This window comes from Pantherophis guttatus, chromosome 4 (genome assembly GCF_059756535.1).
Source record: "Pantherophis guttatus breed Tessera chromosome 4, ASM5975653v1, whole genome shotgun sequence".
Classification (NCBI taxonomy): domain Eukaryota; kingdom Metazoa; phylum Chordata; class Lepidosauria; order Squamata; family Colubridae; genus Pantherophis; species Pantherophis guttatus.
Genome location: NC_142066.1, coordinates 21,209,067 through 21,224,111, shown reverse-complemented (window position 1 = coordinate 21,224,111; position 15,045 = coordinate 21,209,067). Strand labels below are relative to the sequence as shown.

The 15,045-nt window shown below is 43.9% G+C and overlaps 1 protein-coding gene across 1 annotated transcript; it reads left to right on the top strand.

Moving 5' to 3' along the window:
* The first annotated feature begins 3,663 nt into the window (after positions 1-3,663).
* Positions 3,664-4,590, top strand: LOC148113874 (vomeronasal type-2 receptor 26-like). The gene has a single exon (XM_087893500.1). The coding sequence runs from the start codon at positions 3,664-3,666 to the stop codon at positions 4,588-4,590; it is 927 nt and encodes a 308-aa protein (XP_087749626.1).
* The last annotated feature ends 10,455 nt before the right edge of the window (positions 4,591-15,045 follow it).

Below are 15,045 nucleotides of genomic sequence, written 5' to 3'. Positions count from 1 at the left end.
TAATGCCCACATTTTTTCCCTTCCATCCTTCTAAGCTCAGTAAAATGAGGACCCAGATTGTTGGGGGCAAAATGCTGAGTCTTTAAACAGCTTAGAGAGGGCTGTAAAGCACTGTGAAGCGATACATGTCTAAGTGCTATTGCTATATAGATTTTTCACTGTTTTACATTTTATATTCTGTAATTCTATATTAATAACTATGAAATACTATATTAGAATATTAGAAGTTTGGTATTTTATTTGTATATTTAGGAGTAATTGCTATGATATTTGTTTGATGCTGGTCTAAAAACTAGAATAAAACAAATAAATTTCCTTCCTTCCTCCCTCCCTCCCTCATCTTCTTTAGCTTCATTATTTTCTGAGAAATGCCAGATTCAACAACAGTGTTAGTGAAAAGATTTCCTTTGATGAAAATGGAAAAATCATTGGTGGATTTGATATTATCAACTGGATCACATTCCCCAACCAGTCCTTTCTTAGGGTCAAAGTTGGAGCAGTAGATCCTACATCGCCTCCAGACAAGTTCTTCAATGTCTCTGTGGATTTTATCACATGGCCAGTAGGCTTTAATCAGGTTAGATATATGAATCTAGATTTGTCTGCCTACATCTATGTAGATAAAATATTATCTTTATTGACAGAAGTCCCATAGTTTTGTTCCTGTGCTAACCTACAGAAGCTAGGGGTGGGGGATATCTATAGGAATGTTGACATTTCTGCACCTGGAGGGGTGTGACTCGGAGGCCTCTCCATTTGGAACACTGCATCGATTGGGCCATGTGATGGACATGTGGGTGCTGTGCAGGGACTTGGATTTTTTCTATGAGTGGGGAAAACCTGGAAGCTTTCAGATTTGCATTTTCCCAGATGTGCCCATATGACATCTCTAATAAAATGGAACTTTGAAGAACTTCTAGCCTCAGAGTCTTCTTTCCTTGGGGGTGTTACTTGGAACCCTGACACCTTACCTCTTTTAAAGTGGCTTGGAAATCTTGTGAGTGGGTTCTAATAATAGTTAATTCATCTTTGAGTGAAGTATTCCTTTACCCCTTAACGAAGCCCTGATCTGCCTCCTATTAAAATAAAAGCTTATTGCTAGAACCTACATACTGGGCAATTTTTGTTAAGTATCGAACCTCCCATTTAGAGGAATGTTGTGGAAAAGGTGGCTCCATGACAGCTTCAGAGGACCTTGGATTTTTAACGAATTAGTTGTAGAATAATTAGTCTTTTATCTATGTAGGTAAAATATTATCTTTGTTGACAGAAGTCCCATAATTTTGTTCCTGTGCTAACCTACAGAAGCTAGGGGTGGGGAATATCTATAGGAATGTCGACATTTCCCATATTTGGCATAAAAAACGGCACCCTTTGCTTTGTCCCACTATATACTCAAAACCAAGAATGGACAATAGGAACCATCGTTTTGATGTAAAAGCTCCACTCTTATCTATAGCACTAAGAACTAGTGAAGCTAAAGTGTCTTGGGTGCCCAGCTTCTTCCCTCAGGAATGATTGGGGTGCATATAGAATAGAATTCTTTATGGGCCAAGTATGATTGGACACACAAGGAATTTGTCTTTGGCGTATATGCTCTCAGTGTACATAAGGAGAATAAAATACATTCATCAAGAATAAAAAGATACAACTTAATGATAGTCAAGGTTACTAATAAGCTATCAAATCGTACCAGGAAACAAGTAAAAACAATATAAATTGAAAGAAACAAGCAACATGGTTATAGTAATAAGTGGGAAGAGATAGATACTAGGAAGGAAGAGAAGAATAATAGTAATACATTCTTTTTATATATTTTGCAATATCCTTCGCCCAGGAGTGGTGAAGGAATGGAGATTTTGCAATATCCTTCCCCTACCACACCCACCAAGTTGCGCCCACAGAACCGGTAGTAAAAAAAATTAGATTTCACCACTCTGTGAGGAGATCTGTAGATATTTTCACAGCCCTCTTTTTGACTCATGCAGTATAGAGATCCTCAATGGAAGGCAGGTTGGTAGCAGTTGTTGTTGTTGGATTTTGTTTTGTTTTTTTGTTGCAGTTCTATCCGTTGAAGTCTGTGTTTGTCTTGTTTGGTTGCAGAGCCAAACCAGACAGTTATGGAGTTATGGAGATGACAGACTCAATAGTTCCTCTATAGAACTGAATCAGCAGCTGTTTTTTTTTTAAAGAATTTTTTTTAAATTTATAATCAGCAGCTGTTTGGGCACTTTGAGCTTTCTGAGTTGGCGCAGAAAGAACATACTTTGTTGTGCTTTTCTAATGATGTTTTTGATGTTAGGTGTCCATTTTAAGTCTTGAGATATGTGAGGGATACAGGAGCATGTCACACTCTCAGAGTGTGCAAGACTGTGTGTGTGTTGTTGTTGCTGCTGTTGTTGTTGTTGTTGTTGTTTTTCCAATTTTGCATTCCTTTGTCTCAACCTCTGTACCCAGTCAGCAGACCTTAAGTAATCCTGGCTTTCAGTTGGCCTGTAAACCAGGGGTGAAATGTTCCTGGTTCAGACCGGATCAGCCGATCCGGTAGTGATGGTGGCTGCAAAAATCCCTGCCCCACCTGTCCATGCATACCCAATCTCCTGGTCACCCGTTTGCCACTTCTTTTTAAAAATGCTTTTAAATGGTAAAAAAAGGTCTTATGATCCCAGCAGAGCCATTTTTATTACTTTTAAAAGGATTTTTTTACAACCTATTCAGCTGATCACCCCCCCCCCCTGAATGCGCTGTTCTACTTATCCCATGCCTCCTTTTGGCATAGTGTGCACTGTACATGCTTGGAACCTGACACCTTACCTGTTAAAGTGGCTTGGAAATGTTGCATGAGTGGGTTCTAATAATAGTTAATTCATCTTTGAGTGAAGTATCCCTTTACCTCTTAACAAAGCCCTGATCTGCCTCCTACTAAAAAGGTTATTGCTAGAACCCACCATACTGACCAATTTTTGTTAAGTATCAAACCTCCCTTTTAGAGGAATGTTGTGGAAAAGGTGGTTCCATGACAGCTTCAGAGGACCTTGGATATTTAACAAATTAGTTGTAGAACAATTGGTCTCAAAGTCTTTATATTACTTCATGATTCTTAATGGAGTGATCACTGAGAGAATGATCTTGGAAGACCTTGGGGTAGGTTGAGAGGAGGTGAAGAGATGCTGCCTAGCTAACAATATTTTAAGAAAGTGCATAATGGGCAGAGAAAGAAACCACAGAAAGGAACCACTCAACATTCTGAGGTTGTAAAAGGGATGGCAGGAAATAATACTTCCAATAATCTGTTAATAGCCCTACAGTAAGGTAAAATTAGCTCATTTGATCATGTTTCCTATATGGTATATCTGGGAAGGTTCTTAGTTTATCATTCCCTCCTTAATCTGTTGATTACCCAGTAATAATATCTCTTCAAGCTCTTCCTTTCCCTTCTGTACCTTAAAAACTTCTTCTTCATTCATGAATAGGGATCACCTTTTTCTAGGTGCAATGATCCCTGTGAGGCAGGATACAGCAAGGCCAAGAGAGAAGGGGAATCATTTTGCTGTTATAATTGCCTTCCATGTCCAGAGCGGGAAATATCCAAGGAGAAAGGTAGGGAATTTCCAAACATAATGAGACTAAGCCATGAGAGTGCAACATGGTCTCTAATCCACTATGTCCACTCTATTGTGCTCTTTTTCAGACATGGATGACTGCTTTCGGTGTCCAGAAGACCATTATCCGAACCCTGACAAAAATACCTGTATTCCAAAGCAGATCACATTTTTGTCCTATGGAGAACCTTTGGGTATCAGTCTGACTGTTCTTTCTCTTTGCTTTTTTTTAATGACATCTTTGGTCATCACCATCTTCATGAAACACAAGGACACTCCCATTGTCAAAGCTAACAACCGAAATCTCACTTATACACTTCTAGTTTCTCTTCTCCTCTCTTTCCTTTGTGTCTTTCTATTTATTGGAAGACCCAATAAGGTTGTGTGCCTCCTTCGACAACCAGCTTTTGGCCTCGTCTTTTCTGTGGCAGTTTCTTGTGTCCTGGCCAAAACCTTTGTTGTGGTTCTAGCATTCATGGCCACCAAACCTGGTTCCAGATTGAGGAAATGGGTGGGGGGAAGAATGGTAAGTTTCATTCTTCTCACTTGTTCCCTTATCCAAATAGGTTTTTGTGCTGTGTGGCTGATAACATCCCCACCATACCCAGATTTTGATATGAAGTCAATGACTGAAGAAATCATTATGGAATGCAATGAAGACTCGGTCATGTACTACTGTGTTTTGGGCTTTATGGGTTTTCTTGCTCTTCTTAGCTTCTCTGCTGCTTTTCTAGCTAGGAAGTTACCTGACAGTTTCAATGAAGCCAAATTCATCACCTTCAGCATGTTGGTCTTCTGCAGTGTTTGGCTGTGCTTTATTCCAACCTACCTAAGCACTAGGGGAAAATATATGTTGGCTGTGGAGATCTTCTCCATGATCTCCTCCAGTGCTGGCTTATTGGTGTGCATCTTTCTTCCCAAGTGTTTTATCATTGTGATGAGACCTGAACTGAACAAAAAACATCAGCTCATGAAAAGAAAGTTTTAAGAAATCTTTTTGTTTGCTTGATATTCTTTATAGTTAAATGTGGACATTTAACCCAAGATACAATGTACACTTTTATTGGTATTCCATGTTGCTTGCCCCTGTGATTTAGATATCTCAGAACAAATTGTATAAATAAACCAACAATAGCACAAATGTATTTATAGATATTTATTTTTATTTATTTATTTGGTTTGTACATATAAGATCACAGGTATAAGTATAAGCATGATTATGAAATGGATACAAATAAATGGGGACAATAGGACAGGGAGGGTAGGCACGATTGTATGCTTATGCATCCCCCTTACAGACCTCTTAGGAATGGGGTGAACAGTCTAAGGTTAACATTGTTGGAGGCTTGGGGATGGAACCACAGAGTCAGTTAGTGCATTCCAGGCATTGACCACTCTGTTGCTGAAGTCGTATTTTCTGCAATCAAGTTTGGAGCGGTTTACCTTAAGTTTGTATCTATTGTGTGCTCATGTATTGTTGTGGTTGAAGTAGTCATTGACAGGTAGGATATTGTAGCAGATAACTTTATGTACTACGCTTAGGTCAGACTGAAGGCAATGTAGTTCTAACTTGTCTAAGTCCAAAATTTCAAGCCTGGTGGCATAAGGTATTCTGTTGCAAGCAGGGGAGTGAAGGCCTCTTCTTGTGAAATATCTAATATATCCTAGTATGGAAGTGTATAGAGGGGTTAAGGAGTGAAAAAATTCTTACTTTTTACAGAAAAATGGGAAATGTTCCTCCTTATTTGATTACTCACAATTTTGCCATGAACAAAGTATTCCACTAAATATATAGATTTCATGTGAATCATTAAATTGTCTTTATTTATTTATTTATTTATTATTTATTTATTTATTTATTTATTAAATTTATATACCGCCCTATTCCTGAGGGACTCAGGGCGGTGAACAGCGAACAATAAAAAATACATGTAATACAAATGTTAATTAAACAAAAACCAATTAAAATATACTAAACACTCTGGTCCTAGATAATTCAAGACATCCCAGTTTAAAATAAAATCGAAAGCAATATAAAGGGAAAGTTAGGCCAGGCCGGCCTGCTGAAACAGGAATGTTTTGAGGGCACGGCGGAAAGTGCGCAGATCCGGAATCTTCTGTATCTCTGGGGGGAGCTCGTTCCAGATAGTGGGTGCCCCCACAGAAAAGGCTCTCCCCCTGGGGGCCGCCAGTCGACACTGTTTGGCTGACGGCACCCTGAGAAGCCCCTCTCTATGGGAGCGTACTGGGCGGTGAGAGACTATTGGTGGCAGAAGGCAGTCTCGTAAGTACCCCGGTCCTAAGCCATGGAGTGCTCTAAAGGTGGTAACTAAGACCTTGAAGTGCACCCGGAAGACCACAGGGAGCCAGTGCAGCTCGGGCAGGAGGGGAGCCACATGGGAGCGCCATGCTGCTCCCATAACTACCCGCGCGGCCGCATTCTGGACCAGCTGGAGCCTCCGGGTGCTCCTCAAGGGGAGCCCCATGTAGAGAGCATTACAGTAGTCCAGGCGTGAAGTGACGAGGGCATGAGTGACCGTATTTAATGAGTCCTGATCCAGAAAGGGACGCAACTGGCAAATCAGGCGAACCTGATAAAAAGACCTCCCGGCCACAGCCGTCAAGTGTTCTTTTAAAGACAGCCGTGAGTCCAAGAGGACGCCTAAGTTGCGAACCCTCTCTGTGGGGGGCAATGACTCATCCCCAATAGTCAGTGATGGCACCAACTGACTATATTGGGATGTCGGAAACCACAGCCACTCGGTCTTGGATGGGTTGAGCCTGAGTCTGTTCCTCCCCATCCAGATCCGTACAGCCTCCAGGCACTGGGACATCACTTTAAGGGCACCATTGGGGTGGTCCGGGGTGGAGATGTATAGCTGAGTATCATCAGCATACTGATGATACTTCACCCCAAAACCACGGATGATCTCACCCAGCGGCTTCACATAAATGTTGAACAGAAGGGGTGAGAGAACCGACCCCTGTGGCACCCCACATACAAGGGGCCTCGGGGTCAACCTCTGCCCCCCTGTCAACACAGACTGCGACCGATCAGAGAGAAAGGAGGAGAACCACCGCAACACGGTGCCCCCCACCCCTAACCCTTCCAACCGGTGCAGCATGATACCATGGTCGATGGTATCAAAAGCTGCTGAGAGGTCTAATAGGACCAGGACAGAGGAGCAACCCCTGTCCCGGGCCCTCCAGAGATCATCTACCAATGCGACCAATGCCGTTTCCGTGCTGTATCCAGGCCTGAAGCCCGACTGGAAAGGATCTAGATAAGACGATTCATCCAAGTACTGAGAAAGCTGTCGCGCTACCACACTCTCAACAACCTTCGCAATGAAGCGAAGGTTGGAGACTGGACGGTAATTAGCCAACACTGCTGGGTCCAGGGAAGGCTTCTTGAGGAGAGGCTTCACCACCGCCTCTTTCAAGGCAGCGGGGAAGGCACCCTCTCTCAAGGAAGCATTTATAATCCCCTGGAGCCAGCCTCGTGTAACCTCTCGAGAGGCCAGCACCAGCCAGGAGGAACACGGGTCCAATAAACATGTGGCCACGCTCAGCTTGCCCAGTATCTTGTCCACGTTTTCCGGAGTCACAGAATCAAACTCTTCCCAGATAATATTCTCAAGACTTGCCTCCATCCTCCCTCCCGAATCTACCCAGTCAGAGTCCAAATTTTCCCGAATCTGAGCGATTTTGTCATACAGATATTGTACAAAGTCCTCGGCTCTACCCTCCAAGGGGTCCTCCCGCGCTTCCTGGTGGAGCAGGGAGCGGGTCACCCTAAACAGGGCGGCCGGGCGATTATCTGATGACGCAATAAGAGCGGAAAAATAGTTACACTTTGCCGCTTTTATTGCCACCAGGTAGGTCTTAATATGAGACCTTACCAGTGTTCGGTCAGATTCAGAACGGCTGGCCCTCCAACTGCTCTCCAGGCATCTTTTCCGGCATTTCATCTCCCTCAGCTCCTCGGTGAACCAGGGAGCCAGGTGAGATCGATGCCGGGTTAGAGGTCGCAAAGGCGACCCGGTCCAAAGCTCCAGCAGCCACCCAATCCCAGGCAGCCACTAGATCTTCAGTCGAGCTGTGTGCCAGAGCCTCAGGAAATGGCCCAAGCTCCGTCTGGAACCTATCCAGGTCCATCAGGCGCCTGGGGCGGAACCACCTCATCGGTTCCGCCTCCCTGCGGCGGGGTGTGCCGGTTTGAAGGTCAAAGCGAAGGAGGGAGTGATCTGACCATGACAAGGGCTCGATCGCTATATCCCCTATCTCGAGACCACTCAGCCACTGACCAGAGACAAAAACCAGGTCCAGCATGTTTTCCCCCGTGTGAGTAGGGCCATAAACTAATTGGGTCAGGTCCATGGCCATCATGGAAGCCATGAACTCCTGAGCCACCTCAGACGCCTCACCGACAGATGGCAGGTTGAAGTCCCCCATGACCATAAGCCTAGGGGTATCAATCGCCACCGCGGCTATAACATTGAGTAGCTCAGGCAAGGCCGCTGCCACGTGGCAGGGAGCCAGGTACATAACCAGCAGGCCCATCTGCACCCCATGACCCCACTTCACAAGGAGGGACTCACATCCGGCCGTCTGAGGAACAGTGGCCTCCCTCAGACCAAGAACCTCTTTAATGATAACTGCCGCCCCCCGCCCCTTCCCTGTGACCTTGGCTGATGAAATGCCCAGAAACTGGGTGGGCACATCTCTACGAGAGGGACTCCCCCCTCCTGGCCCAACCAGGTCTCCGTAATACCCACCAGGTCCGCTCCCCCTTCCTGAACAAGATCACAAATGAGGGGGGCTTTATTTACCACGGACCTGGCATTGCATAGCATCAGCCGAAGGCCCAGGGCCTGAGGGTCTGTGCCACCTGGGGAACGAGAAGAGCATTGGGGGCCGGAGCGTGCCACCGCTTGAAGACAGTGAGCATGCACTCCCGCAACTTGATGTGGCCCCCTACTCCCGCCATATCTGCCCCTCCCACCTACAGTACTGATGTAATGTCTATCAACAGCACAAGCTCTAACCCTCTCCTTGGCCCCAGATTCTGCATCTCCTCCACCGTGCTCTTCAATTAACTCATATGCACAGTATAGAATATTGTATAGAATAATATAAATGATCATTGGTCTGTTGAGTACATAGAGTTGTTGCAGCACTTGACTGAAAGGCAGGCTATAATTCTATATGCCACTTGATGAAATCATTCTGGTTTCGCTGGGTGAGCACTGGATCACATTTGCAGAGTCTTTGGAACTACCCTTTGTTGTGTTTCACTGATAGAAATGAGATTTAAATAGGTAGAGGCTACAATGTCTCCCACTAACCTGTATTGTTTTGCCAACACTTCCTTTTTTTAAGTGTCCTACTAGGGAAGACTGTGATGAGTCTTCTTTAGTGGCACTCAGGAATCTTATGTCTAGTGTAATGAAAAGAATGACTAGGAGAGATGTGATACCAGTGTTCCAATATTTGAGGGGGTCCTACAATGATGTAGGGGTCAACCTATTTTCCAAAGCACCAAAAGGCAAGATAAGAAACAATGGATGGAAGCTCACCCAGGAGAGAAGCAATCTAGAACTATGGAGAAATTTCCTAATGGAGAGAGCAATCAAGCAATGGAATAGATTGCCTTTAGTAATTGTGGGTGCTCTATCACTAGAGGCTTTCAAAAAGAAATTGGACAAACATTTATCTGAAATGTTAAAGGGTCTCCTCCTCACGGAGGAGATTGGACTCGATTCCAAGGTCCCTTCCAATTCTATTATTCTATGTTCTTTGAGTTCAGGGTTCCAGGACTATCTGATTTGTTTTCTTATTCACTAATATTCAAAGCTCACTTCATATCCCCCAAAATGACAAATAGTATTATAAAGCCAAAAAAGACAACAAGACGAATTCAGCTACAATGGTCCTAAGCAGCTGAGTATGCATAATTATCAAATGGAGCAATCCTGGTTAAAGCCAGGTTTTTCTATTGTGGATCAGTGCATTACTCTGCAGAACTCTCCGCAAAGTGTATAAACCCTCCAGAAGGTGCTCTGAGTTCTGTTTCCATGGATCTGAAAGTGGCATTTGTCAAAAGTTTTGTTCCAACCCAACCTTAACAAAAACAAGAAACAGACTCCTTGTCCCGAGAAACCCCTCTTTATTTATCTCCTGTGAATTAATGGCATTCACACAATGAAAAGTCCAGGCAATAATCCTTCAAAGAGTTAACTGCAGTAACAGATCTTATCAGTTCTTTGAGATAATTGCCAGGCAGGGAGCTTCCCACCACAAAGCTGTAAATAAAGGTCTGGCAAGCAGTCTCTGAGACATGAAACATGATGAGCCAAATCTTCCAAATTACAAATGGTTGTCTCCCACAACCACCACTCCTCTTTCCTTCTATTTATTCCACAGCCAGGGAGGGGCCATTCAGCATCCACATGTGCCTTTTTCCTCGAGTCGACTCCTTCTCCTCAGTTGTTCTCCTCTCCTAACAGCTCTACGCATACACGCATATGGAACAGGTCCCAGCTGTTCTTCCTCCCCACTTATCTCAGCTTCCATAGGCAGCTGCCTCTCTGGTAGCTGGGAAATGTCAGAAAGCCCTGGCTCTATTTCTGCTTCCAACACAGAGCATCCATCAGAGTCTTCCCCAGACTCCAGAACTGGCTCAAATTCCTCCCCAACCTCCTCATCATCCGAGTCTGCCACCAGCTCCACTGTCAGCTGACAGGCCACAACAAGATTGTGGAAAAAACAATTCCTTTATTATCACTGGTTCCTGCAAGTTCTTGAGTTACAATCAGTTGCTGAGTTACAGGTGAAAGTTAACAGGGACATCGCCATAGCCATAACCTGGATTCAAAGTTCTGATGGTCAAACAGATCACATTTTGACCTGCACTTATGGCTCTTTAGAGTCATGTAACCTTGATTGCTTTGCTTTGCTTTGCTTTGCTTTGCTTTGCTTTGCTTTGCTTTGCTTTGCTTTGCTTTGCTTTGCTTTGCTTTGCTTTGCTTTGCTTTGCTTTGCCTTGCCTTGCCTTGCCTTGCCTTGCCTTGCCTTGCCTTGCCTTGCCTTGCCTTGCGTTGTGCTGCATTGCGTTAGGTTACGTTACTAATTTAATTTAATTTAATTTAATTTAATTTAATTTAATTTAATTTAATTTAATTTAATTTAATTTAATTTAATTTTTTATTTTATTTCATTTTATTTTATTTTTTGTCTAGTCTAGTCTAATCTAGTCTAGTTTTGTCTATTTTGCCAAAATTACAAAATAAGCAAGATTACATCTTGGAAAGCTCAGCACATTTGGATTTGGTCAGTATTTATTTATTTATTTATTTATTTATTTATTTATTTATTTATTTGTTGTGACTTGTATGCCGCCCTATCTCCACAGGACTCAGGGCAGCTCACAACAATTAAAACAGAACAGACAAACCATTAAAACAGAAGTCCAAGTTAAAAGTAAGAAATTCAATAAAACCCAGATTAAAACCCCCATCAGTCCAAGGCGGCCAGGTGAAATAGCCAAGTTTTCAGCCCACGGCAGAAAGAGCAAAGGTTGGAGGCCACCCAGAGCTCCAAAGGGAGTTGATTCCAAAGGGCGGGTGCGCCCACAGAGAAAGCTCTCTCCCTGGGGGTCGCCAGCTGACACTGTCTGGCCGATGGCACCCTGACTAGGCCCTCCCTGTGGGAGCACACTGGGCGATGGGAAGCTATTGCTGGCTGCAGATGGTCCTCCAAATATCCCGGGCCTAGGCCATGTAGGGCTTTATAGGTAATCACCAGCACCTTGAATCTTATCTGGAGGGCAACCGGCAGCCAATGCAAGTCACGCAGAAGAGGTGTAACTGCCATCACTACCTGCACAGCCGCATTCTGCACCAGCTGAAGCCTCCGAGTGGTCTTCAGGGGCAGCCCCATGTAGAGAGCATTGCAGTAGTCAATACGAGAAGTGACGAGTGCATGCGTGCATGAGAGGTGATGAGTGTGTAGGGCATCTCGGTCCAAGTAGGGGCACAACTGGTGCACCAGGCGAATCTGGGCAAATGCCCCCCTGGTCATGGTCGTTACATGGTCTTCCAAATTTAACAGTGAATCCAGGAGGACGCTGAGATCATTAGTCTGCTGAGCTGGATAGCTCAGCAGACTAATGCATTGTAATTTAACTCCAACTGTCTGCAATTAGTAAGTTTGAATCTTGCCAGGCTCAAGGTTGACTCAGCCTTCCACCCTTTCTAAGGTCGGTAAATTGAGGACCCAGTTTGTGGGGGCAATAAGCTGACTTTGTAAAAATATACAAAAGTATGAAGGCTATTGCTTAATGCATTGTAAGCCGCCCTGAGTCTCCGGAGAAGGGCGGCATATAAATAATAATAAAAAAAGTTGTGTGCCCTGTCTACAGGGAGCAACACCTCACACCCCTATAACCAAAGGTGGAATATCTTGTTCGAACCGAGATGCCGGTACCCACAGCCACTCAGTCTTGGCAGGGTTGAGCCAAAGCCTATTTCTCCCAATCCAGGTCCACACCGCTTCCAGGCACTGGGACATCGCGTCGAGGGCATCACTGGGCTGGTTCGGGGTGGATATAAAAAGCTGGGTATCATCAGCATACTGATGATACCTCACCCCAAAACCACGGATGATCTCCCCCAGCGGCATCATATAGATGTTGAACAGAAGGGGAGAGAGGACTGACCCCTGGGGCACCCCACAAATGAGGGGTCTCAGGGCCGACCTCTGCCCCCATCCAACACCACTTGCGAACGCCCCGAGAGCTAGGAGGAGAACCACCGTAAAACAATGCCCCCCAGCCCCAATCCCTCAAGGCGTCGCAGCAAGATACCATGATTGATGGTATCAAAGGCCGCCAAGAGATCCAATAGGACCAAGGCAGAGGAAAATCCTTTGTCCTGGGTCCTCCAGAGATCATCCACCAGTGCGACCAATGCTGTCTCTGTGCTGTACCTGGGCCTGAAACCCGACTGGTATGGATCTAGGTAATCTGCTTCCTCCAGGGCCAACAGGAGCTGCCGTGCCACCATGCTCTCAACAACCTTTGCAATAAAGCAAAGGTTGGAGACAGGACGAAAGTTATTCAAAATGGCTGAATCCAGGGCAGGTTTCTTGAGGAGGGGCCTCACCACCCCCTCCTTCAAGGCAGCAGGGAAGCTACCCTCACCCAGGGATGCAGTAATCACTGCCCGGATCCAGTCACATGTAACCTCCCGAGCTGCGTAAACAAGCCAGGAGTGACACGGGTCCAACAAACATGTGGTAGCACTCAGCTTCCCCAAGATCCTGTCCACTTCCTCAGGGGTAACAGGATCGATCCTCCCAGATGACAAGATCTGTCGTCTCTCCTCGTCTGACCCTGCCCAGTCAGAGTCCAGACCGTCCTGAATCTGAGCGATCTTGTCCAGCAGATGCTGACTATACTCCTCGGCACACCTCCGTAGAGGGTCATCCCCCGCTTCCCGATTCAAAAGGGAGCATGACACCCTAAACAGGGCGGCCAGGCAATTATCTGCGGACGCGATGAGGGCGGAGAAGTAAGAACGCTTCGCTGCCTCCATCTCCACTAGATAAGACTGTGTAAAGGATCTTAATGGAGTGCGATCAGATTTGGAACGACTGGACCTCCAACAGCTCTCTAGGCCTCTTCTCCGCCGCTTTTAGATAAAAGACAACCTGAAATGCCAGAAGTGTAGCCTAAATTGAGTTGTCCAACAATACCAAATGAAGCCCACTTAAAATATTTGCAAAGAAAATGATACAGACATGTCCATAAGAGCCAACGTTTGTCTGTACAGGAATTTTAATTATACTTTATGAACATTAATACTCATGGGGTTTTTTTGAATCTTGTGTTTCTATTTGGGGAGATTTTTCAAATTTTAATCCAATGTTCTTAAAATATCACATGAATTTGTCTCAAGGGAACCAGGCATATTTTCTTTTCAGTTGTGACATAGTTCAAGAGCTCAGAATTCTGAATAAGTTATTATCTCAACTATAATTAAACATTACCTGCATGCCTGTTCCAATCTCATGGGATTTCAGGCAAAATGGAAGAACTGAACCTGAAGAATGCTATTAATGTTCCCCAAGCTATTCCAAACCATGGCTGGATGCCACAAAGCTCTGTGATTTAAGTTGGTAGCATGTTACATTCTCTATTTTTCTCTGAAAAACATCTCATGAAGGCAGGTCAGTCTGATTTACTTCAAGGATGCTGTTGCCAACAGGGGCATTTATATACCGAAAGAAGACACTCATGGAAGATGTTAGTATTCATGAAGCTACTGTTAACAATAATGCCTCAAGTGGTCTGCAAGTGTAACTTGGATGAGCCTCTTCCTATTCGTCACACATATCACCAGCTTGGAGATGTTAACATTGCTGGCATTATTTCTGTATTCTCAACATTTTCTGATGCTATTGATTTTAGTCAACACCCTTCTCAGGCACTTCAAGATGGAGTTATGTAAGCACATCTTTCATTTATAATCAACCTCTATAACTTGCTGTTCAGCCACAACAGTGATCAAAATATTTCCCTGAAAGTTTGTCATTGAAAAAGTGTCTGAAACATCTCTCTTAATAAAAGATGTATCAATCTATGGTCAACCTCCATTTCACTTTCCACATGAAGTGGATAAAAACTTTTTATTTGAAAGCTGCCCAGAATCACCCTGAGATTGTTTGATTAATCAGTCAATAAAAAGACCAAAGCTCATTTAATCGTACTGAATTATTTCTAAGTACAGACTGTGGAAACAGATAAAATTATGAAGGTGTAACTACCACTAAAATATGTATGGCATGTAAGACCAGTGATTATTCCTTCTCAGTTGATTTTATTCGTAACAAAATAGAATTACATTCTTTTGAATAAAATGAATTTCTAGGAATCTATGGTTTGCTATTAGGCATTTCTCATATATTACAAAATAATTCTACCAACCTCAAGCAAGTGTTTGCTGGTATTATAAGTTTTTTTTTTAAAAAAACCACAAGTTCTTGTGCAAATATAGCATATGTGCTATATTTGTGCTAAGCATTTTCCAGGATCCTAGTAGAAGGATAAATATATTGCACTAAATATAATACAAAAGTATGTCCCACTGAATATTCTACTGAAACATTGCATATTCTAAATAATACCTTTCTTAATATATTATGTAATGCTTGTTGCAGAGTATCCTTTCAGAACTACCAGCATATACTTGCCCTAACGTATGCTCTTAAAGAGATCAATGAAAATGCCCAGATCCTACCCAATGTCACACTGGGTTTCCACCTTTATAATAGTAATTTCAGTCCAAGTTGGACATACCTTGCTTCAATGGTGCTTCTCTTTAACCAGGGCAGATTTGTCCCTAACTACATCTGTGGGGCACCAATCACTTTAGCTGCAGTC

Bases quoted from the DNA above. Each gene is read 5' to 3' on its own strand.
- LOC148113874 (XM_087893500.1), top strand. From the start codon at position 3,664: ATGTCCACTCTATTGTGCTCTTTTTCAGACATGGATGACTGCTTTCGG.